Source organism: Stegodyphus dumicola, chromosome 10 (genome assembly GCF_044657685.1).
Source record: "Stegodyphus dumicola isolate Sdum_Otavi_A_Nest chromosome 10, ASM4465768v1".
Taxonomy (NCBI): domain Eukaryota; kingdom Metazoa; phylum Arthropoda; class Arachnida; order Araneae; family Eresidae; genus Stegodyphus; species Stegodyphus dumicola.
Window position 1 is genome coordinate 181,578,929 of NC_140777.1, and position 26,088 is coordinate 181,605,016.

At 36.5% G+C, this 26,088-nt stretch overlaps 1 protein-coding gene across 1 annotated transcript in view; it reads left to right on the plus strand.

Moving 5' to 3' along the window:
- Positions 1-26,088, plus strand: part of LOC118191546 (sushi, von Willebrand factor type A, EGF and pentraxin domain-containing protein 1-like) — a 287,106-nt gene that overhangs the window by 181,152 nt on the left and 79,866 nt on the right. The window contains exons 19-26 of the mRNA XM_085825956.1: positions 2,601-2,828; positions 3,001-3,202; positions 7,373-7,530; positions 7,616-7,814; positions 12,128-12,300; positions 14,012-14,251; positions 17,181-17,348; positions 25,285-25,458. Coding sequence (XP_085682082.1) covers positions 2,601-2,828; positions 3,001-3,202; positions 7,373-7,530; positions 7,616-7,814; positions 12,128-12,300; positions 14,012-14,251; positions 17,181-17,348; positions 25,285-25,458 — 1,542 coding nt within the window. The remainder of the gene's footprint in view (positions 1-2,600; positions 2,829-3,000; positions 3,203-7,372; positions 7,531-7,615; positions 7,815-12,127; positions 12,301-14,011; positions 14,252-17,180; positions 17,349-25,284; positions 25,459-26,088) is intronic.

Below are 26,088 nucleotides of genomic sequence, written 5' to 3' on the forward strand. Positions count from 1 at the left end.
GTTTCAGATTTTAAATTACGTCCAAAGGGACTTTGTTTAACATTTTCTGTGTTACCTTTATTTATTAAATATCATGTTCTTCGCACTTAAACCATTAAGTTCAGTTCAAGAGCAATGTCGCAAAATAATTTTAAATTGAGCGTTCACACACACACAGTCTCATGCGCTGAAGATAAAAATGCTTTTTCTGTACAATGTTGCCATGGCTCGCTTTGAAATGCTTGAGTTTGTTAATCAAAAGAGATAAAGTGAAATAGAGATAATCAAAAGAGATAAATCAAAAGTGATAAAGTGAAAAGATAAGAGAAATGCTTGAGTTTGTTAATCAAAAGAGATATCAAAAGAGAAATGCTTGAGTTTGTTAATCAAAAGAGATTTGTTAAAGTTTTACAAAATATGAAATTGATAATAAAAAAAATTCCAAATTTCAAATTTGGGCTCTCAGGTGCCCCTATTCGCAGCAGTATTACGTCATTCAGAATTCGATGGCTCTAGGTACCATTGTTTTATCCCATTGCAAGGAACATATGCAGATTCTTCATAATTTAATTTCTCCAAATATAATACATGGCGATAATATCTGGTGGCAACAGTTTTAAAAGTGATACAACGTTTTAAAGATTTCAACGCAAAATGCCGAAACGAAGACAATAATCCCTCAGGGTCAAAGCCCCTTTGGACTCTGGGTAAAAAAAAAAAAAAAAAAATTATCTCCAGCGCGCGAGATTGTGTATCAGAAATTCTAAAGACATGCTCATTTTAAAATTATTTTGCTATGTTGCTCTTGAAGTGGATTTTATGGTTGAAGTCCGAAGAACATTATACACTCATGTCCATAAATTAAGGATAATGCAAAATCAGGCAAAGGAAGAGTTAGAATCAAAACAAATTTGACTTATTTGTAAAGCTTATTTATTAAACAAAAGGTAAAGAGCAAAAAAAGATGCTACATGTTTGATATTATTAAAAAAATTAGCGATTTTTTCTCCCTGGAGCAAATTACAAAAAAATCGTATTTACAAAAAAACCAATATTACATGGTTGGTATCAATGTTAATACATTGTATGTCTCCCAGACAATGCAATACAGTCCTTACAACGCCTAGGCATGCTGAGTATCAAATTATCGATCTGATCTTGGGGAATATTACACCACTCAAAAAGCAATGCTCTTCGAAGTTCCGGTTCCGGTTCCGAAGTTCCCGTTATCAAATTATCGATCTGATCTTGGGGAATATTACACCACTCAAAAAGCAATGCTCTTCGAAGTTCCGGTAGACATGTAGGAGGAGGTTGACGGGCTGCAACTCTTCGGCCAAGCATGTCCCACACGTGCTCTACTGGATTCAAGTCCGGTGAGAATGCTGGCCAGTCCATACGGGTTATATCCTCCGATTGAAGGCATGCGCTTACGATGTTTGAACGGCGAGGACGGACGTTGTCATCCATAAACACAAATTGTGCGCCTATGGCGCCCCGAAACAAACGTGCATGTTGTTCCAGAATGAAGTCCCAATAGATTTGGCTTGTCATGGTTCCAATTTGAACATGCAGGTCAGTTCTGGAACACAGAATAATTCCACCCCAAACTAGCACTCCTGCACCACCGTAACGGTGTCGTTCAATGATGTTTTCTTGGTAGTAACGGGTACCTGGAGCTCTCCATATGAAAGTCCGGCGAGAATCAGACTGCAAGCTAAACCTGGACTCGTCGGAAAACATCACACAAGCCCACTGTTGCGGTGTCCACAATGAATGCTCTCTACTCCAGGCTAACCGCAGGCGACAGTGAGTTGCAGTACGTGGAACGCATCTGACAGGTCTACGAGCATATAGACCAATCTGCCCTAAGCGTCTGTACACGGTCTGCCTTGAAATTGTCGTATCAGTGGCTGAAGAGAGCTTACGAGACAGGTCTGAGGCTGTGCTCCGCCTCTTTCTTTTGGCAGTAACTGCCAAATACCGGTCCTCATTCGGCGTTGTAACTCTGGGGCGACCTGTGCTGTAACGTCAACTCACATTACCATCATCTTGGAATCGTTTCCAAAGCCTGGAGATGACACTCTTGGCAATTCCAAGTTCTTCTGATACTTCCAGTCGGGTACGCCCACATTCCAGGCGGCCGATAATTCTACCACATAAAAAATCATCCAAATGCGTCCTTTGTGTCATAACTATTCGGTTATTGCACTGAAATGCTTATAAAGCGCCTGCAAACAATTTTACTTCTTTCCCTGTATTCCTTATATATCACTCTCTTACACTCTCGTCATTGTGACGTACCATCGGTGTCATCTGGTTACTTCCTGAAATTTGCATATGATTCTTGAAGATGTGTGTAGTGATTTTACAGAAGATATATTTATTTTAGAGTTCGATTTCCGCGTGACTCCGAATTATCCTTAATTTATGGACATGAGTTTATTTAATAAGTAAAGGTAACACACAAAACGTTACAAAAACGCCCCTTTGGGCGTAATGTAAGATCTGAAGGCTTTCAGATTTTTTTGATTAAATAATTTTTACTATATTTTTTCACATATTTATGCTCAATTTCAAATTACATCTTTTTTTTTTTTTTTTTTTTTTTTTTTTGGTAGGTATTTACTGTGAGAAAGAAATTGATGAATGTGAATCAAACCCTTGTCAGAATGGAGCCACTTGTCAAGACGATGTGAATGCCTACAAATGCTTCTGCGCACCAGGTTATTCAGGAGTACACTGTGAACTGAATGTTGATGAGTGCTTGTACGACCCTTGCTTAAATGGTGCCAGTTGCATTGACGGAATCGCCAGCTTTAATTGCACCTGCAGGCCAGGATTTGCTGGTACGATTGCTTACTTTAAATCTGGTTTAATATCATGCATAAATTTAAATATTTTAAATATCTTCTTATTCAGCATAAAAAATATTTTTAATCCAATTGTAAAAGTTAAATCAATAATAAGAAAAAACAAATAAATAGTCGTTTTAAATAATTGTATTGCATTTTGTGTTAGGTCCACTATGTCAGTTCAATGTCGACGAATGCCATAGTAACCCTTGCCAGAATAATGGATTTTGCATTGATCTGATAGCAAATTATACTTGTGAATGCATGCCCGGATTTGAAGGAAGAAATTGTGAAATTAACATCGATGACTGTGCAAGTTCTCCTTGCAAAAATGAAGCTATTTGCATCGATGATATTATGTTTTTTAAGTAAGTGAACTACCTATTCTGGAGTTGTACTAATTGTTAAATTTTAATGGTATTTTCTTTTACTATTTTGAAGGGATAATATATTTAGGTCGTACAGAAATGAATGACACAAATGCTGCCACAGAGCGGAATACAATTTATTAACAAAAAACTGATAGTGCATCAGTTAGAAATAATCCCCGCCCATGTCAATACACTTCTCCCATCTGGCTGGAGGTCCCAAATGGCTTTGGTAAACCAGTCTGTAGGGGTGTTGGTGCCCTCTATGGCATGCAATTCGGCAGAAGATGTTCAACATGTTGGCCCCTGACTGCGTCGTTCATGTTGTCAAGCAAGGCATAGTCCGAGGTCTTGGATCGAGGTCCACCCACTTTGCACACACATTTGTCATCTCCAGATCACCATACACAATCGCCTGCATGTTCGTTGCGCAGGCCCTGTCTCTTCCTGTAGAGTGTTGAACGTCTGTTCGCGATGATCAAATCCGACACGGCTGTCATGCTGTGTGCGATGTTCGTGGTCGTCCCGATCTGACAGCTTTGGCTGCGGTCTCCACTCCACTGCTAAACTTGGCCAACTAACGGGATACGGTACGCATTGAGGGTGCTTGGTTCCAGCACGCCGACACCATGCGACGATGGATCTCACTACCCTGTAGCCCTTCCTTTCATAGGAGCTACGCTGTCCGACGCTGACCGTGGCAATCACCTTCCATCATTGCTATTCCACGTTCTCAATGACGATGGCGAATTGGCGTGAATTATGGTTGGGACGAAGCTTCGACCCTGAAGTCTTTACTCCACAGTTATTTTTCCCTACTGGGATTTTCGCAGTGAAACGAGAACTGGAATCCACTTAAAGTAAGTGGAAATTTCTTGAGTTTTTGCTGTAGTAAGTTCTTGAAGAGTTGGTAGTCAAAGTCCGCGTGAACGTCGAGATGTATCGTCAAAGATCAGAGGTGTGCCTGAAGTTTGGATTTAGAGTTAGTGATGTCTTGAGAAGGTCAACTAGCGTGTCGCCATCTGTTGGTGATTGAAGGAGATGCAGTAGTTTAAGTGTTAGCAATTAGAATATGGCATAATCAATCATACGTAAAATTACCCGTAACGAAGAATCAATTTAGATGTCGTGTAGATGCAATAAAACGTAGTCGTAGTAGATTCGATTAACGTTTCTTTTATTTAAGTATTTTTCAGCCACAAGCAAATTGACTCACTAATCGTGTCTGTTCGAGATTATTTACGATTTTTGATAATGTGGCAGTAACAAAAGGGCAGCACAGTAGCAGTCTAGCTAGGCCGAAAAGATGAAAAAGTTGAAAAGTGCATAATTACTCAATATGGAGGCTTACTTTAAGGGGACATGTGCCATCTCGACAGGCAAAATGCAACTATTTCGAGACAAAATTTATTAGGGTATAACTTTTCTCAAAATAAACTTATACTCTAGATTCTTTTTTTCATTTAAAATAAACATATTGTAGATAATAAAAAACACATAAAATATAAATTAAAAGCCTAATGTTTTTAAGAACTAGTTGTTTAATTTCTCTTATCTTTGACGAATCTTTTGTGACAGTTTGCTAGTTTGGTACACCTTTCTTAAAGAATATTGCACCAAACTCCTTCAAACGCATGATGGTTAAAAACATATCATTTAAGAATAATAAGCAGTAATTTACGTTTTGCTTAAAAAGAAAAAAATATTACAAATAAATTAGTAAAATGTTTTAAAAATCGTATAAAATAATAGTACTAAATTTTTAATATATCCAAAACTAATGATCATAAATTTTATATCCTGAATAGTTTCAACGAAATAGTTAAAATAAACAACTGTGGAAAATTTAAACCTTTCAGGATGAATAGGTTTCAAGAAAAGTGTACCGAAATATAAAAAAACACGTTTTGAGGAAAACAGAAAAAAACATTTAAACAGTAATAATTTATATAAAAACATCGTTTTAATATTTTCTTGCACAATAATCATCTGGATTTGACATTTCTACATCAAGTTGTTCTTGTTTTATTAATTTATATTTCTTTCTGGCCATTTTAGAAAGTTTTTGGTAAGCGAGATGAGCCTCACGAAGTCTATCACAATCTGTTTTTTGCAAAGACTTACCATAGAGACTTTACAAAATCCTGGTTGTATTCCTAATAATTTCATTATTATATTATCGTTTTGTACACTGTTATTAAAAAATATTATCGCATCTAACAAATATAATTTTAATGTGATGACACTCACAAAAACAGTTTTTGGTATGCTTGTCCAGATGCAATTCTTTAAATTTTCATTCGGGTTTTCGGGAGGCCTTCCATGAATGCAATTTGACAGTAGGTTTTTGCCAGAGAGACTTATAATCTACTTTATTTTTTTTAGCACAAAATTGAAAATTTAAAAATTTTTATGTCATATATCCCCTTAACTGATAGTCTCCAGTCTCCGGTGGTGTGAATTGTTATCCAAAAGCGAAGCTCGCCGATATGCATTTTATCTGTAAGGCTGCAGATGGAAACGGTGATCAATGGGATCGTTTATTGCACTTTTTTGTAGTAGCTGCTCTGTTTTAACCGCAGCTTTATTAAATACAGGTATAATTCATATCAGCCGGCTTCCCACTCGCACAGCTATGCATATCACTTGAAATCCTCAAAGAAAAACGACAATTAACGTCAGTTGAATACCTTTACCTTCAGTTCAGCGTTTATTATTTTTATCTAACCATATATTTAGTATAACTATAACCTACTTCTTAAACTATTTTTGTAGGTATGGTTAGAAATACATCTGCTTTAAGATGATGCTAAAATTATTACAGGTTATAATTCAAAATGTTTTCCGAAAAATTTATAAAAATTATTTAAAAATAAATCATAAAAAATGGGTAAATGTTATTTAGAATGAACCTAAATTTAGAAATGTGAAAGGAAATATCAAATAAATTTAATGAAAGAAGAGATATTAATAAATATACACAAGATAAATATATACATCAATTAACATGGGGAAGCTAAAATTTGAGAGCTCTTTTTTTTTTTTTTTTTTTTTTTTTGCAACACTTGGCAGCTTGATATGATTTGAACCGTAGAATCGAAATATGGAAAAAATTAATGTACTATTTCAGAAGAAGTCCTATTTTGTAACAAAATAACTTTATTAGAAAAATGCTATATATAAATCTAATGTATATCCTAAGTTGCGCTTTCGAGACGTGCAGAACGCAGTTTAAATTTCGTCAATTGGCCCAGTAGAACGGGAGACGTAGAATTGTCACATTTTTATTTTGCGTCAGTGTACATGGTACAAAGATATAAAGCCATATGAAACCTAACGTTGAATGACATGCATGATATAGGGTAACTTATTATGCTTGATATCACGTGATGCAATTGATACTAAAAATTACATACTGTATGTGTATTACGTATGGTATAATACTACATGATACGGCATATGATAATCAAAAATATAATATATATAACAAGATACAACTAATAAAAAGCGAGTAATAGTAAAACAAATCTGAAAGGTTTCAGCTTTTAAATTACGTGCAAAGGGGCATTTTTTAACATTTTGTGTGTTATCTTTATTTATTAAACATTCTGTTTTTCGCACTAAAACCATAAAATTCTCTGTTCAACAGCAGTATCGCAAATTAATTTTAAAATGAACATGTCTTTAGAATTTTGGATGCAAATTCCCGCGCGCTGGAGATAAAAAAAAATTTCGTACAGTGTTGCCATCGCTCGCTTTGAAATTGTTTAGTTTGTTAATCAAAAATTCGTTGAAGTGTTATTAAATATTAAATCGATAATAAAACAAATTTTAAATTCAAATTAGAGCTTCCACATGACCATGTTCTATGGAAGATTACGTTATTCAAATTTTGATGGCTCTAAGTACCGTTGTTTTATCAAAATGCGAGAAACATGCATAGATTTATGCAGCTTCTCCATTATTTGATTTCTTTAAATATAATATAGGGCGATCATATTTGGTGGCAACAATTTGAAAAGTTGTTCGCCGTTTATAGCTTTCAACGCAAAATGCCAGAACGAAATTATATTTTTAATAATTTTAGTCCTCCAGAGCAAATTGCCCCTTTGGACTAACAATATATTTAAGAAGATACTTTTCAATAACAATATATTTTTTTCTTATTAGATGCGAATGTTTGGCTGGATTTGAAGGCACATACTGCGAAATTGATATCAATGAATGTCAGCTACAGCCATGTATGAACGGTGCAACGTGCATCGACATGATTGCTGGATTTAAATGTTTATGCCTTCCTTCGTACGTTGGTGACCTTTGCGAAACAGGTATGTCTATATTTTACACTCAAAAGCATCGCATGGAAGTATAACTAGCTATATTGTATAAAATCCTTTTTTCTTCTGTTTTCAGAGTTATCTTCGGACTTTCTTTTGCGTTTCCCATCTTCTGGAATCTTGGATTTTGTGCAGTTGGACTACTTACCGAGAGATCTCACCGAAATAACTGTATGCTTTTGGATGCTTAGCAATGATAATTTGAATTATGGGACACCCATATCGTACGCCACAGATCAAGCTGACAACTTGTTCACCATCACTGATTACAGTGGGTAATGGAATTGCGTTATTTTATCATTTTGTCAAATTATTTCTTTGAATCATTATTTCTTTGAAAATTCTTTTCTTAAGATAAATAAATAAATGAGAAAACCAGAAAGGATTTATTAAGTATAGTTTCTCTCCTTTAACTCTCTGACTCAGGGTGGCGGAAAACATCCTGATCGAGTCCCATCATCCGTATTCCGGTGACAGTTCTTTGAGTATTGAAAGGGGAAAGTAGGGTATAGAGTCATTAGGATTTTTTGAAGTGGGGAGTGTGAAACATCAGCAGTGCCGTTGCCGGGACTCGAACCTGAACCTCTCGAATACGCGCCGAGTGTGCTAACCATTACACCACGAGGGCATGCAGAAAGGAGTGACAAAATACCTTATATAATCCCCCTTTTCAAGTGCGAATGGAGGTTAGAGGACCCAGTCGCCAAATCCTAGTGGTAAGGAATCATCATCCACCACCTTTTAATTCGGGCGACAAATGTAAAGTCATTAGGGTTGTTTTTTTATACAAGAGATGTGAAAATTCAGCAATGGCCTCTCCGGGACCACTCGAATATGCGCCGAGGGTGCTACTGGTACACCACGAAGGCATGCAGGAAGGAGGGAGAAAATCCCTTTTTAAAGGGCGACTGGGAATTGGGGGATCCAGTCGCGAAATTCTGGTGGTGAAGAATCATCATCCACCACCTTTTAGTTCGAGCGCCACTGTCAGTTAGAGTCAACAGAGTTTTTTGATGCTGGAGAAGTGAAAAATGAACGATACCCTCACCAAGACTCAAACCCTGGACCTCTCGAAATATCGTCATAGAAAATAAGCAATCCAGAAACTTTGCAGTTTTGAAACATCGTCGTAAAAAGTATCGTGGTAAATAATAAAGCACCTATTAATCACTGCTTGATGATAACATCGCGAACGTAAATGTGTGTTTGCACTACCAGTCCAACTTTATAAAGAGTCTAACTAATAATCCAGTTTTAAAAAAGAGACTAATTAAATACTGAATTTTAATAATTAATTTCAGAATTTTAAAGTTCTGTTAACTGTTATTAACTGCATTAACTTTCTACTCATTTTCATCTTTTTCATCAAGTTTCCTTCTTGCGTTTTCAGTAAAATTTTATCATTTAATTCAACAATATGAAATTTAGATAGAGATAAGAATATTCCTCATTCCTTCTCGCACTCACAAATTATTATGCAAAAAACACATTTAAAATGTTTAAAACGTCTTAAAACACGTGTCTACGAAGATTTGGAGAAATGACTATCAGGTAAAATTAAACACATATTGTTTGATGATTCCGTAGGTGCTTTATTTCTTACCACGATAATTTTTTACATCCCTTGTCAGAAAAGTTTCAGGACAATTTTTTTTTAATTTTTAAGTTTTCAGTACTAAAAAGGAACAAGTGTTGTTTTTTTTACCTGGTATATATTCTTACTTGACATGACCTTGGCCATGTTTCCACCCAAACTTACTAAGTGGCAGGGCTGTGCTTAGCAACGCACTGTTCTGATTGTTCCCGCATTCGTTAAGGTGACACAATGGATGCTGATTATAAGCAAAGATTAAACATTAAATTAAGCTCTGGAAAACCCCTAGTGAAACGTGGAACATAATTAAGCAAGCATACGCAGACGAGGCAGTTTCAAGAAGTCGTATTTTCGAGTGGCACGAAAGGTTTCGTGAAGGCAGAGATTCAGTCCAAGACAATCCCAGAGCTGATCGCCCATCTATAGCACATACCGATGCAAACGTGGAGGAGCTTGTACGGCAGTTATTGCGAGAAAACTATCGTGTAACTGTGCGTATGATATCAGAAGAACTGAATTTGAATCGTAATGTGTGTCATAAGATTTTACACGAAAATTTAGGGAAACGGAAACTTAATGCAAGAATCGTCAGTCACTCACTCACAGGTGAACAGAAAGAGGAAAGACGAAGAATTTCTCGTAAACTATTGGCTAGAGCCAGACATGATCCAACCATTTGTGTCAAAGATTATTATGATTTTTTCTTGTTTCCGTGAGTCAAAAGGTGACTGAAAGGACAGCTTCATCAAGAGTATTACAGACATCCAACGCGCTGTGAAAGATGAGCTCGCAAGCATCGCAGTTGAAGATTTCTCTGCTTGCTTACCTAGTAGACCTCCAGAAACGTTGGCAGTTGTGTATAGAATAGACAAGGGGACTATTTTGATAGCAGCTAGGATCATTACCTGGTAAACGCAATTTTCTATTTTTTACGACCTTTGTCCTGGAACTTTCCTGACAAAGAATGTACAATGATGTTTTAGGTCGCTATGTTTTCTACCACGATGTTTTGAACGATGATGTTTTTTTACTTGTAGGGTTTTTCTCTACTACACTTTTCTCTATTCCGTCTGCTATGTTTTCGCCTGTAACCGAATTGCGAATGACTGTGCAAGTGTTAATTGAAATACCTCGAAAATGAATGATTGAATAGAATTGATTCTAGAAGAAATGTGACTATAGCTATTTCACCTGATGAAGAAGCAGCCGAAGTTTATTGAATACATACCTAACATTTAGGGGAAATTCAATTATCTTGACCTGTCTAGTAATTATAAACACTTCTGTAGAATTATAATATATAACTAATTTATTTCTGCTTTAGGCAGTTCGTCCTGAGTTTAAGTATTCTCCAAGTTTAGTATTTTCTTTGACTTTTTTTATATTTAATGTCAGCGTAAAGCCTTTCTTCCAGAAATTCTCCGGTGAAAACATCCTTACTGAAACATATGGAGTTCAAATGTTTTGTTCTAATAAATACTATATTTTGGTAAAAATGTATTTCAGGGTACCCCTTGGCGACTTTTTGGCGCCATTCCTGTTTATATCCAACGCCCACCCCAATAAAATGGCGTCTAAAACATAATGCAATAAAACATAATTAAAACAAATATATAATCACAATAAACTTCATTTTAAATCATACAAATGTTATCTAATCTACGCAGCACAAAAAGGAAATATCGACTTACCTATTTAAAAATTTCTGTTTCTTCAGTATGTGAGACACACAGATTTCCTTAACAGAATCCAAAAACAATTTAAAATTATCTAAATTAGGATCTGCATACTGCTGTCACCGCATAAATTTACAGAAGTAAAAATGAAAAATATCCTCCGTACTGCCGGAGGCATTTCTTTGGAAAATCCCTTTTTATTACACTCCACCTACCTTCCATAGTGTTGATATGAGCTCCGGTTTCGAAATCCTTAAATCTCACTGCGTAACTTACCAAGAGGTGAACGAAGCCATTTAAATCTTCATTTACACATCAGTCAATCCATGTTTTCTTTCCCAGTGGTTCCAAAATGTGCTGAAACTTCAGGTTAATCATACCACCAGCAGGCATTTTACGGTGTAAAGCACAATATAAGCAACGTACTTCCTAACCAACATCCACACCTAAGTAAGCCCTTACATTTTACGGTGTCAAGCACAAAATAAACAATGTACTTCCTCAGATCCATACCTACGTCCTTACATTTTATGGTGTAAACAACAGCAGCAAAAACAAGGTTCTTGGCTTCCCCGCCCCTTGAACTCAATCACACTACGGGTCTACTCCCCCTTTAGGCAACTCGTGGAGGTTCTACCTCCACTATTACCCATCCAGGGGAGCAGCGCACCACCTGGATACGACACCAGGCATCACTGGTCGTCAATTGCTCCTGCCAGTCGCATGGGCGAGCCCGTCGCAGTGGGACGTTACCCAGCAAACCGAGAAGAACTAGCCCTCCGGTTACGGTTCCACACCGCTCAGGACATGCCAGACCCCGTGGCCGGCCAATAAGTGACCTTTCCCAGGGCCTTCAGAACCACCAAGTTCATAAATTTTATACCCCCGTGGCTGAGACTGCCTAGGTACAGATCTTAGCCAGTAGCTTCGCAGAGTTCTCTACGTCGACCCCCGGGGAGGGTTTCTGGTGTAAAGGATAAAATAAGCAACATACTTCTTAACCAACATCCATACCTAAGTAAGCCTTTACATATATTTCCCATCAGTCAAAATCACTGCGATCACGTATTACAAACAATGACGTCATAACGGGGTTTCTATAGCATTCATCTACTCAGGTTACCATAAATGAAACAACAACTTGGCGATAATCCAAGAGATACCTTAAAATATAGACTAACCTATATATTTTTTATATAATTTAGGCTTTTTGTTCTGTTTCTTGTGTGGATTAAATTGCATATGGCTTTGCCACAATAACTGCTAGTGAGATAAACATACAAAAATATGATGTATCAGAAGTTATTTATATTTTTAGTTTTGTAATATATGTGAACATGGAAATGGTTGTCACTGACGTTACGGCAAATGATGGACTTTGGCATCATATCTGCTTTACATGGTCATCGCAACAAGGAACTTGGACTATGTATAAAAACGGCATTCAAGAAGACAGTGGAAATGGGCTAGCAGCCGGGACCTATATTCCAAGTATGCCTTTTATAAATTTAAACATCATTTCGATAATTAAGATTCAATAACACGCCGAACAAGTATTAATTGAGAAGTCAAACAACAAAGGATATAAATTCCTGGGGGTATTTACAGGATTCCTTGCCAGTGTGGTTTAATTTACATTGGTCAAACTAAGAGAGCCTTAAAATGTCGCGTTAAAGGAACATGAGGCATATGTTAGAAAAAAGGAAACACAGAAGTCTTCTGTTGCCTAGCATTGTTGGTCCGAAAATCACACTTTCAATTTTTCTGCAGACTAAATTATTCAAGAAACGTCTTCCATTGGTGAATTAGATTTTTCTAGAAGCATTTCACATTCAAAGAAGTCTTTCTGTTCTAGTTAACGACCCTAATTCCAATCCATCTTTGCCTTCATCCTTTAAGGAAAATATGTTTTAGTTCTCGTTTCATCAACAGATGGCGCCAGTAGCTTAACTCCTGTCCAGTCTTTCTTAACTTATCTAATCACTATATGTTATCTTGTTCATTTGCGCTTTTACAACTGAGGATAATGGTTCGTTAAAAACCATAGAAACTAGTCCTGTGAAAATTTGAAAATATAATAAATATTTTGTTGTTTGACTTCTAAATTAATCATTGCAATAATTTGTAAATTGTAAGATTTCAGTTAATTTGCGTTATAAGTTGAAAGCTAGTGCTTAATATGATACCGATAATAAAACAGTTTTTATGGATATATCCTTGAGTTCTAAAGTTTACCTTTATTCCTTTTATTCGGTGTTGCCATGTGACTATCAGTAATTTGATTGTGCAACTATCAGCATTTGCATAAGGCCCACCAGCGACCGAGCGGTAAAGTCGCTGAACACTGGTAGTTCGGTCCGAGGTTCGAATCCCGCGATCCTTTTTCCCATTTAATAGTCTTCAGTTCTCTGCCCCAACTATAAATTAATCGGAGTGCAGTCAAAAATGAAATAGTAGAACCACGTTCCCTTTCGAATTGACACTCGCTTCGCGCAAGCCGTAACTTTGCAACGCCATAGCTTCTCAGTTTTTAAATAAAGCGCCATTTAGTGGCCGTTAACACATTTTTTGAGGCCAGCAAGATTCCATAACTTTGGAAATATTCAACAGCATGCTCTTCTGTAGTAGGCACGTCCCAGATTTGAATGATTGTTTTCCCGAAAATGCGTGATAAAAGGGAAAAAGGAGTCTTTACTCAAGAATAATAACTAACACGTGTAATTAAGGTTACACCAAACCCAGCGTGTTTGAAGAAGACTTTTCCATTTTGGCGAAGAATTGCGTATTTTGCGTTTTTTATTCAATAGGCAAAAATGGCCGACGCGATTTTCTGTAAGTACCAAATTCATTCTAGAATGTTCTCCGTCTATGATTTATTGCCAATTTTGTGGCCGAATGGGCGATTTCGCGCCAAAACCCTGCCTCTCCTTGTTATTTTCTGGCAACCCCAAACTCGCGTTGCGGGGAAGCTATCGTACCGGGTTGGGCATTTCGTAGCAATATTATATGTAAATTATTTTTTATGTATTACTACAGTTTACATTCAGTTAATGAAATATCTAAAATAGTATAGCCTACTAAATAAGGAAATTTAAAGTATGAAATGTGAATGTGCAAATGCAGTTTTATATCAACAGGTTACTTGTTTGAATAATGATTCCTTTCAACTAACGTGTATGCATCTTATGCCTTTGTTTTTCAGGGACTGGGACCATAGTTTTGGGACAAGAACAAGATAAACGAGGTGCGGGTTTTAGCAGCCCTGAGTCCTTTATTGGAGAGTTGACCTTACTCAATATTTGGGATTACGTTATTCCACCTGAGGAAATAGCAAATTTGATCAGTCGCTGCGATAAATACAACGGTAATGTTCGATCTTGGGCCGATTTCATTTCAGGCATTCGAGGACGCGTAGAATACCAGGATTCTCATTTTTGCTCTGGTACGTATTGCAGATTTTCATTTACAATTATAAATAGTTCTGAATATATAATTTGGAACAGCTTCAGTATAGCCCACCTTCAAAGTCTGGCGAATTTGTTTTGGTGCCAAAGCACATGAAATACGTTGTTTTGAAAAATGGTTGCCATCCAGATTTTCGACGAAACTCCGTGTTTCAAAAATGGCGGCCATCTTGATTTCACCAGAAATCGTGGTTAATAGAAATAAATTTAAGACTATTATACACGATTTTAAAAGAAAGAAATATTAAGGAATGAAATGAAAATGATTAAGGTTAAAAGGATGTAATTTTAAAAACAATGCCGGAAAATCTCACCTTCGCATGTCTTTCCCAAATGTAAGATACCTTTGCATGGTATCTTACATTTTTCAAAACAAGTTTTATCTTTCAATAATCCACAATCCAAAGTTCATACTCTCTTGTTAATTCATACATAAAATATCTGTTTGGAATGCCTGGTTTCCCAAACTTTTACGCTTGTTTGAAAACTCCCATCTTAAATTTTCCTTTAAAATCTCTCGATACTTAATTACAACATCACTAACAGCAGGCCTAAAGCAATCCATAACTAAATGCAAAAATCTGATCTCCAAAACAGTATTCTCCGCAATATCTCAGCGTTAAACAATCGCCGAAAATAGTGTTACGAATTTTGTGTTTAGATAGTTTATTTCAATACAATTCTAATTAAAAAATGTTGTATTTCTCCGTGCAATGCAGCGCGAGATAAATTTTAAGAGAAGCTATGCCGGAAAAGTAAGAATATATTGGCACGTGCATTTAACTATGAGTAATTGGATATCTCGGTAATTTGTATTGAAATTGAATAAATGTAACTGACTGCTATATTAGCTGTAACTGTAATTCTATCCTCTTGTTTACATTGCGTATGGGTTACCACATCATATCATTTATCGCCGCTCTCGGCGATATTTTTTGGTTAAAATTCTGGGGGGGGGGGCTATACTGAAGCTGTGCCTACAATTTTCTGTTAAAAAAGATAATTAATTATTCTGAATGACTGTTAACACTAATTTTTTACTTCCTTGTGCGAGGTAAAGGAAGTATTGTAATCACGAAAAATTCCGGGTATCGTATTTCAACGGAAATATCCATTTTGACCGCTATCGAATGCAATTTAACCATGTCTTTGGCATCTGTACGTGAGGACAGAATACAGGACTCTATTTCGCCAAACGAATTATAAAATTGATTCAAAATAGATTCTTTTTTTCAGAAGTTTACATTTGAAATATTTGATTACATACCATATGTTTACATTTGAAACTTAGCAGAATAATGGAGTTGTTGCCAATCTGGAGAAACTAAGCTTCGCAACAACAAAGTAACGTCTTTTTTAATTATTGCGAATTAAATTACGTTTAATCATTCTGGAATTATCATTTAAGTTATTAAATTATCCCGTATATTGACTCAGCATAGCATCCACAATAAATTAAGTGAGTTTCTTCGCCTTCAGTGATTTTTTGCCGAGGGAGACCAAACGTAAAATTTCAGTTTTGTGCACCGAAAATGTGCCTTCTAGCCCGCTGGCCGAATGGCTTGTTTTTGCGTAGGAAATGCAATTTTAATTATAAAAATTGTTTTTTTAATTTTTTTAACTGTACTTGGTGTTTTATGTTTTTCTGTATCTTTCAATTTTTAATATAGATATTTTGCGTTTTTATGTATTTTTGCTTTGTCGCGAAGTGAGAACTGAAGTAATTGAATGAGAAAGATATCTGTAATGAAATTCGAGGAAATAAGTTTAAATGAAATGCAGGAAAAAATGTGTAGAATTTAATATTCCGTACATGAGATTTTTTAAAATTAGGTGTATTAATAAATTTCCATGATATATGAGATATATCTCCTTATTGCGCATTGTACTGAATACATTGTAACGTATTGTACCGAATTCTACAGTTACATGAGTAAAATAGCAAGTTTTAAATCATCATAAAAATGGAAATTATAGATTGTAGAGTCATTAGGTTATTTCGATGCAAGAACGTGAAAAGTGTGCCGTGCCCTCGCCGGAACTCGAACTCTAAACCTCTCGAATACGCGTCGAGTATGCTTCCAAATACACGAAGAAGGTATGCGGAAAGGAGAGAAATAACATTCTGCATCATAATGAGTCGTAGGTGTGAAATAATAAACATTTCTGAATTGACGCGATACTTTTAGAAATAATTAAACTGAAGCAGATATTAGTTGCAAATTCAAGTAATGATAAAAACATAGAAAAGTATGATTCTGCCTTTTACTAAACTCCACATTCTACTGTCTGTCTACGAGAAGAACAGCTCCCGCCGGCGGTCACTATATTTGACATTTGTTAATTTTCTTGTGATCCTTGCAGAGACATGGGGTATTTTTTTAAAGCAGGAGAGATGAAAAGTAAGCAACGCGCTCCCCGTAAATCGAACCACGGACCTCTGGATTACGAGCCAAGAGTGTAGACCACTACATTACGAAAACATGCTAAGATGGCGGGAGAAATACCGTATATGGCGACTGGGTTTTTAGGGGACCCAATCGCCAAATCCTGGGCGTGGAGAATCATTATCCACCACCCGTTTAGTTCGGACTCTACTGTAGAGGCATTAGGTACTTTTTGAAAGCAGGAGAGAGTAAAAATGAGCAACCCCCTCGCCGGGAATCGAACCACGGACCTCTATAATACGCGCCCAACCTGCAGACCACTACACTGAGAAGGCATGCTAAGAAGGCGGGAGAAATACCTTATATCCTTTTGAATGATTAAATTAAATAAAAGCATTTTCAATCCATTTTACGATATATTTACTTCGTAGAGGCCTGATGAAATCGCACCATTTATTTTCGTAGATTGCTTATTTTGATATTCTTTACATTTACTGACTTTAACTCATCTCTGTTTCAGGATGCGCTGTGCCGGATCCACCTTTAAATGCTGAAGTTTATGTGAGTGGTGTGAAAGCTGATGCTCGTCTCTCATATACATGTAATCCTGGGTATTACATCAATGGTCCTACCGAAAGAAGATGTCTTGTGTCTGGTAACTGGACAGTTGAGGAGCCTCGTTGTGATCGTGAGTATTTTTGAGGGAAGCGGGTAGGTCTAATGGAGTATAAAGTGTCAAATAAAAATTTTAAAATCAGCTTTTTTATTACGGTATTAATGATTATTTTGATAAGCATTAACCTCACAGTGAGATTTCTCAAAATATTTGGAAGCAATTAGCGTATCATCGTCGCTAGGTTTGTAAATTTTACGGGGCGCGAAATTCCATTATTATTTTAGGGAATTTTAGGGAATTTTCTAATGTTTCGCGCTAACGTATTTTTTCCCAGATGTCGAATAAAATTGTAAATTTCGGATTTGCTCCTGTTATTTATACTGTGATTTATTTGTTGCATTAAGATCATGTTTACCTTTCAGGTAACAGTTATTATTAATCTAAAGGGGCGATTTGCCCTGAAGGATTATTAATTTCGTTTCAGCATTCTGCCTTGATTCACTTTTCAAGTTGTTGCCACCAAATATTATCGATATTATCGATTTGCCACCAAATATTATCAACCTGTGTTATATTTTATGAAATTAAATAATGAAGAATCTGCATAAATATACGTATGTTTCTCGCATTGGGATAAAATAACGGTATCTAGAGCCATCCAATTTTGAATAATGGAATCTTTACACCGAATATGGGCATCTGGAAGCATAAATTTGGAATTTAAATTTGTTTTATTATCGATTTCATATTTTGTAACACTTTAACGAATTTCTGATTAACAAACTCAACGATTACAAAGCGAGAAATGGCAAAACATTACGGAAAAAAATGTTTTCTCCAGCGTGCAAGACTGTTTATCGGAAATCCTAAAGCTTTGCTCATTTTAAAATTATTTTGGGATATTGCTGTTGAATTGAATTTTATGGTTTAAGTGCGAAGAACATGATATTTAATAAATAAAGGCACACTTTCTGTGAGTACGGGTGTGGCAATCCCGAGGTACTCTAGCCCTTCAAGGGATCACTTTCTTGGTGAGACGGGGGTCACGATCCTGGAGCCCTTAGTGATCTTTCCTCTCTTCCTTTTCATGTCTTCTTCTCTCTACAATTTCATTTCTTCTGTCCTTGTAGTTTTCTTTTTCGGGGGTTCGGGCTCAAAGTAAGATTCTGCCGCATCCTTTTGTTTAGAAATTCTTACGGAGAGAAAACCACCTACGCGTTTGAAGTGCGTTGTGACCCGTAAAAGGCTGGAAAGGAGGGTCCCGGTAGTTGAGTGTCCCCAACACCCTGCTTTGGCCTCTGCTTCAGATTGAAACGGGAGGTACTTAGTTGTCCCAGCTAGTGTTAATCGGCTGGTCACGTGTCCTTAAGGACAGTGGCTTGGGGATAAGCTTTTGAGAGTTCCTGCTTTCAGGAGAGCTGACTGTGGGGGCTTCAGATTGCGTATAGACCCGGTTAACCCTTTCTGCGTCCCCTTGTTGAACTCCGTGGTGGGTGGGGCTGCCGGGTCCGAATAATTTCTATCTTAAATATGGCTAATTCAAAAATATATATGATTAAAGATTTTGAAGTCTGTCCCGTCACTCAAAGCGTTAGTAGTTCTGAAAAATCTACTAAAAAGGTATGTACAGATGCAATTGCAAATAACCCTAACAATAGTCCCCGTTTTCTTGTTGTATCTAGTCCTCCTGGCGAGCTGCTACAGATGTCCTTTTTCTGATAAATAAATACATCCATTCCTGTATTGGTGAGCCATGAAATATAAAGCGTCTCCGCTCTGGAGACTTGCTTATTAACACAACTTCGGGTACCCAGTCTGCTTCCTTACTTCAAGTAACCAAACTTGATCAAGCGAATGTTACTGTAACAGCACATAAGACATTGAATAATTGTGGCGGTGTAATCTCAGAAGTCGACCTTCTCTGTGTTTCCGAAGAGGAAATCGCATCCGAACTGTCTGACCAAAATGTCTGTGGTGTTAAGCGGATCAAGATGCGTAAGGAAGGCCAGTTGATCGATACGAAACACCTGATCCTGACCTTCAACTCGTCTGATCTGCCTAAGAATAAGGCCGGATACCTAAATTGCCCTGTAAGACCTTATATTCCAAACCCTATGTGATGTTTCCAATGCCAGCGCTTCGGTCATTCTAAGATATCTTGTCGTGGCAGTCTCATATGCGCCCGATGCTCACAGATTGGTCATGATTGTGATAATTGTACTGCTGCGCCTTTGTGTATAAATTGCAAGGGTGAACCCCCAGCATTTTCTCGCTTGGGCCCAAAATGGAAATCAGAAAAAGAAGGGCAGATTGCAAAAGTAACTAAGAACATCAGATATGCTGAAGCCAGAAGATTAGTCCAAAGCACACAGGTTCGCCCAAATACGTCTTATGCCAATGCTCTGAAAACATCTCGTACAGTCGCCACCCAAACTTCAATTGATACACAGACTCTACCAAATAAAACCCAACCGCTTACAAACAAGAACCTGATTCCAGTTGCACCTGAAGTAAAATTTTTAGGGATGATTTGTTCGGCCGAAAACTGACTTTCCTTTCTCATGTCCTAAACTTGAGAAAGAAGTCTACAAAAATTTTAAATAGTTTAAAAGTCCTGGCGAACACCTTCTGGGGCGCAGAGCGCTGATCTATGCTTCGCATTTACAGAGCTCTTGTTCGCTCTAGACCGGACTACGGCTCAGTTGTTTACGGATCCTCTTGGTCTTCAGTGTTATTAAAACTAGATCCTGATCATCATCAGGCTCTGCGGATCTGTTCTTAAGCCTTCAGGACGTCTCCTGTCCAGAGCCTTTGTGTTGACTGTTACGAACCATCACTCCGTTTGAGGCGGGAGGAGTTATCTCTTGTACAGTATTTTAATATATTGTCTCAACTTGACCATCCTTATAAAGTGTGTTTACTTGATAATAGCTGTGACCTTTTATTTGAAGCACGTCCATCCTGTTTGCCTTCTTTTCCTGTCAGAGTTCGTCCTCTCATTGAAGAATTCTCCCTCTCTGATATGTCCCCACAAGCAGTACAGCATTTTGAGATCCCATCTAGGGAAAATGCACAAATCCAGCTACTTGCCATTTTCCACGTCAAAACAATCACTAATGAGATCATGTGCAGACAAATTTTTGCTGAGCACAGGCATAGTTACAGCAGTTATCTTTCCATATATACGGATGGATCCAAGTCAACTTGTCATGCTGGGATGTCGTTTTAATTGGTGACCACTTGGAGGGCAGACGTTTACACGACGCCTCCTCGGTCTTAACCTCCGAACTGACTGCCATATATTATGCGTTTTTGTATATCTCAACGCTACGCCATAGAAAATCCATTATAATACAGACTCCTACAGTGCATTGAAAGCTTTAGAATCTTTTTCCTGCACCCTGTGATAGTGGATGTACTCAAGTTGAGTATAAACTTAACAAGTTGTGGATATGAAATCTGTACTGCTGGGTTCCTGGACATACAAGAATAAAAGCCAATGAGCTGGCAGACATCACGGCGAAATCTGCTGTTGAAATGTCCGGCCGCCTCATCCCTTTTAGAGATATCTATTGTGTCATCAAAGAGCAGATCAGAAATAAATGGCAGCAACTTTGGGACATTCAGCTTCATAATAAGTTGAGGAGGGTGAAGGCTAAAATAGAGATTGGGATACTGCTAGAAATCGCAAGGAGGAAGTTCTTTTGACTCGGCTTAAAATAGGTCACACTAGAGCGACACATAGCTAACTATTAAAAGCTGAGAATGAGTCTGTTTGTCCAAATTGTACTGGTGGTCTATCAGTCCACCACATTTTAATTGAGTGTCCATATTTTAATAGTTTCGTCAGAAGTATTTTAATAGCTATGACCTGCCTCTCGACCGTTTAATCGGAAGAGAGGTCAGTACCAATTTGTTTCAGTACCTGAAAGAAACAGGTCTCGATTATTTAATTTGATTTTATCTTGAGATTTTATGCTAGAATTTTAATGCTATATATTTTAATGAATCAGATGTGTTATGATTTTAAATCCATACTGCATGTATCATTATCTGAATCTTAATCAGAATTTCATCCCATCATTTCATTATCTTACTACTTGCCTCGATTTTAGAAGTGTGCTGTTGTTTTTTAAAACGTTTTCTTTATCTAGCGTAAAAATGCACGTTTTAGTACGCTCCACCACTCATCCAAATTTGTCCCATGATCTATGAAACACCCTGTACATAAAGAAGAAAATCTGTGTGTTTGTTTGCTAATAACTCAGTCGCTACTATAGCTATCGTCAACAAACTTTTTACAATTCTTTTCTGGGTGCTAGAAAAGGTCGACGTCCAATTTTTTGCAAAAATAGTAGCTGAAATCAGAGATATTAATTAAAAATTCGGTAAAACGATCATTTTCGCCCTCATTTTTTCGTGTCGCAACAGTCTCGCAAAGCTTGAGATGAAAATTTGCTTTATGTCGAAAGGTGTTGGCACTACTCGCTTTCAAATCCTAGAGTTTGTTAATAAAAAAATTTTAAGTTTTACAGTGAAATAAAAATAGCACCTGCCAAACATTAAACACATTTTTCCTGATTCCAAAAATTCGTGGGAAGCCATTTCGACTGCATGCGACTTAAATCAACCGAGATATTAGTTATAAACTTCGAAAGCATTGATTTTTTGCACTCATTTTTCCGAATGGCAACAGTCTCGCGCGTTGGAAATAAAAATGCTTTATTTCGAAGATTCTTGCTACTGTTCGCTTTCAAATCGTAGACTTTGTTAATCAAAAATTGTAAAGTTTTACAAAAATGTTTATAAGGAAGAATATCTGTTTGTGTGTTTGTTCGCGTTATTGATTTCTGATTAATTGTGATCAATTTTTAACCACATTTAATCGGCTAAATTTGAATGGAATAATACTGGATGGAACTTGAGCTTTTACGACCATTTGATTAAAAGGATAAAAGTCATTAAAATTTGCGTGTCATTGTTACTGATATAATGAGAGAGAATTAGTGTATTTTTCCATTAAAATTTTTATGTGGGTTCCATATCACATCAGACTGAAAAATGTATGACTATGAATAGTATTTTTTGCATCATTATTAGAGAGGGATTACAGCGGTATCGTTCTCTCTGTTATTAAATGCATTACTCTCAATCTACATTAACTGCCATCGTGTACTTCCGCTAGTGAGATATATTTATCCAGACGAAAAAGGAGAAAATGTTGTCACAGTAGTGACAATTGACTGCAATAAAAAGAGATCCATTTATTATCATCAAAGAGCAGAAGAAAAACATTTTTAAATATAGTTCAAAGCGATTTATGATTGTTTCTGGATTTTCATATAACGGCAGATAAAAATTACAGAGAGTAAAGAACAATGTTAAGATCAACTCCAACATATTTTCAGAAATATATATTTTAATCAGTTTTTAAATATGAAATACCCCTTCTTTACCCACACTGGTGGCATCGCCCTTAGTGGGCCGCTATCTTTGGTTGGGAGGCTTTTGTTACATTAGTTTTATTATAGTGCGTCTACAAACAGCCGCAATTTTACACTGCAGCGGAGCTGCATATTAATATTTCCATTAAAGACACAACTTTATTAATATTTCCATTAAAGACTCAACTAGCCTCTGAAATACTATTTAAATTAGGATAGTTGATTACTTAAAAAATGAATAGCATGTAATTATTTTTAAAATATGGTGAAAAAAAACCTTGCCTGGGAAAAATAAACTTGCAGCTGTTTTGAATGGAAGAAAAAATAATTGCGAATTTATTCCTAAGTCTATGTAATTATCTTAATTTGCATTCAACCACATTGATTATCTGAATTTCTGCGAACGATAAGTGGTTTAGATTTCATGACTTGAATGCTGTGCATATATTGCTTTTTTATATCAAGTTATCCATTAATTATATAGCATCCAAAATTAAATTAAATTGGAATCAAGGTCTTTTGAAAGTCCTTTTCTCATTTTAATGTATCTTTGGCAATTATATTTTTTTAGCATAGTCAGTTTTGCATAATATAGTATTTTTTACTTATTTTCGTTTTTTCTAAGTGTTCAAATGCATGTAGGGAAAATTCTGAATACATATGAGATTCGGCCTTTCGGTTTTAATTACATTTAAATTTTTTTTATTTTTGAAAATTTGATTGAATTTTCATCAGTTTTTGAGCTCAGATGATTCAGAAGAATGAAACATGTATTTGAGACAAATTAATAGACTTTTATAAACTTCAGTTCATTTTCTCCTGATGATTTCTGAATTAGGGTTTCAGATAAAGGAGATTAATTTGTAGTTTTTATTTCTATTATCAATTTGCTTTGTATTTTTGGGTTTATTCTAGTGATGAACTCTTATATTAATTTTGATTATCTTTAGTTACAATGCAGACCATTTTCCACGATTTGAATTATTTATGTCGTACAGAAATGAATGACAAAAATGCTGCCACTGAGCGGAATACAATTTATTAACTAAAACTGATAGTACATCAGTTAGAAATAATCCCCTCCCCATATCAATACACGTCTGCCATCTGGCTGGGAGGTCCTGAAGGGCTTTATTAAACCAGTCTGCGGGGGTGTTGGTGCACCACCTATGGACAATTGCATGCAATTCGGCAGAAGATTCAACATGTTGGCTCCTGACTGCGTCCTTCATCTTGTCAAGCAAGCCTTAGTCCGAGGTCTTGGTTCAAGGTCCACCCATTTTGCCATTTCCAAATCACCATGCACAATCGTCTGCAGTGTTCCTTGCGCAAGCCCCGTATCTGCATTTTATTGTTTTTTATGCGCTTGTTCGCCATGATCAAATCCGACACAACTGCCCCTTTGCTGCTGTATGCGATGTTGCTGTTCGTCCCGCGCTTGAGGGTGCTTTGTTCCTGCACACCGACACCATTCTACGATGTATCTCACTACCCTGTATCCTTTCCATAGGAACAACGCTGACCGTGATACCTTCCATCATTGCTGTAGACGCTCTCAATGCCGACGGCGACCGTAGACCATCGCGTTTCTGAGAGGTCTTCGACCCATGAGGACCGTTACCAAACTATTATTGATCCCTTGTAAGGTCTTCTTAAGTGAGAATAATATTCCTGACTGATCAGGAGATCCTTAGCCAAAGAATATAGACTTTCTTTGCCTTAGCTCCATACGCGCATCATTTCTTGAGTTTCAGCAGCTCAGGTGGCGCCATCCCTTGCCACACATCGTAACTAAGCAGAACTGCATGCGACCTATGTGTCGCCATCTATTGAGATTTATGAGAAAAAATTACTTACGTTCAGGCAGAGCAATTATTAGCAGGAGCATCACTTTTTAGGCATAATCTTTTTGTTCTTGTCAAATCTTTACATGATAAGCATTCACACAATTCTTGAATAAAAGCATAATAAAAATATTTTCTAGATTATATATGAAGAGATAAATTTATACAAAATGTATACAAGTCTTTTACGATTTTAAAGTTCGGCTGAGGATCGAACCAATTATGCAAAGCCCATGAAGGATCGTTGGTTAAGACCGCTCGGCTGTTGAGCTCTGACGACGGCGAAAGGGTCGGGCGCTGAATTATACCGTTCGGCTTGCGGCCAGCTCCATTTCTGCTTTCTGAGTAGCTAACACCCCCTTGTGACTATTTCACTTGTTTTCCCTTCGCATAGTGTAATAGTTTCGTTTTAAGAACTGTTGTGTCAATCATTTCTGTACGATCCATATATTAATAGTGAATTGCCTTGTCTTGATTCCTATTCAATTTTATTCTTCATTTTGGATGCTTTATTAATTTGCTTCAGTCCTGTAGCTATAGCGCAGGCTGGGTTAATTTTTTGTTTTTGTTATATTACTTTGTTTTTCTTTGTAAGTTATCTATTGGTGTAGTTTTCTAATATAATATGGTTCTTTTTGAAAATAAATCTTACTTGCATTGTTTTTACAAATGATTAGAATTAGAATATCGCTTTTGCTTCTAAACAAGTTTTTGTTTCAGGTGTATATTGTGGCTCCCCTGGTAATATTGCCAATGGTTATTTCAACGAACGACAGTATTATTTCCAGGATATTGTTCAATATGTTTGTAATCCAGGATACAGGTTAATTGGAGATTCCACTAGAGTATGCATGGTCGATAAGAAATGGAGTGGTGATAATCCAAAATGTGAAGGTAAAGGTTTTAAGAAGTAAATTTTTATTGTACTGATGTTTAGAAATTATGTGTTGAAAAGACTATGGATACACCAGCAGCATATTTGCGTAGGTTCTTCTCGTTACATTATTTCTTCGGAAATCTCTGCATGTAATAAAAGAAAGAGTCTGTCTGTATGTGTGTCTTTCGTTTGTGCTGCGCGTAAGCTAATATACCCAGGGCTACGAAAATTGGTACATAGGTGCATCTAGACAACCTTGTGCAGCTCGAAGCGATTTTTTTCGAAATTCGAATCAGAGTTTTTTTTTTATTTTATTTTATCTTTTTTGATGAAATCGCGTCATTTTGAATAGTTTCATTCTTTTAGAAATGTAGTTATAACAACAGTTTTTCATTCAATGCTTTGTATGCTGGACTGATGACTGTTGAAAAATGAGATAAAGTATTGATTATTTCATGCTGCTTATTTTCTTTTGATTTTTGGACACGCACATCACAATCTTTTTTATTCTGACGCGCATGTGTCTCGCGAGGCACAACAGAAAAGAATTTTTTTTTTTTTTTTCTTTTTCCTCTCTCTTTTTATTAGCTAATGGCAAAGAGGTTTGTATATTTTGAATTATGTCATCCACAAAGCACAATTTTGAT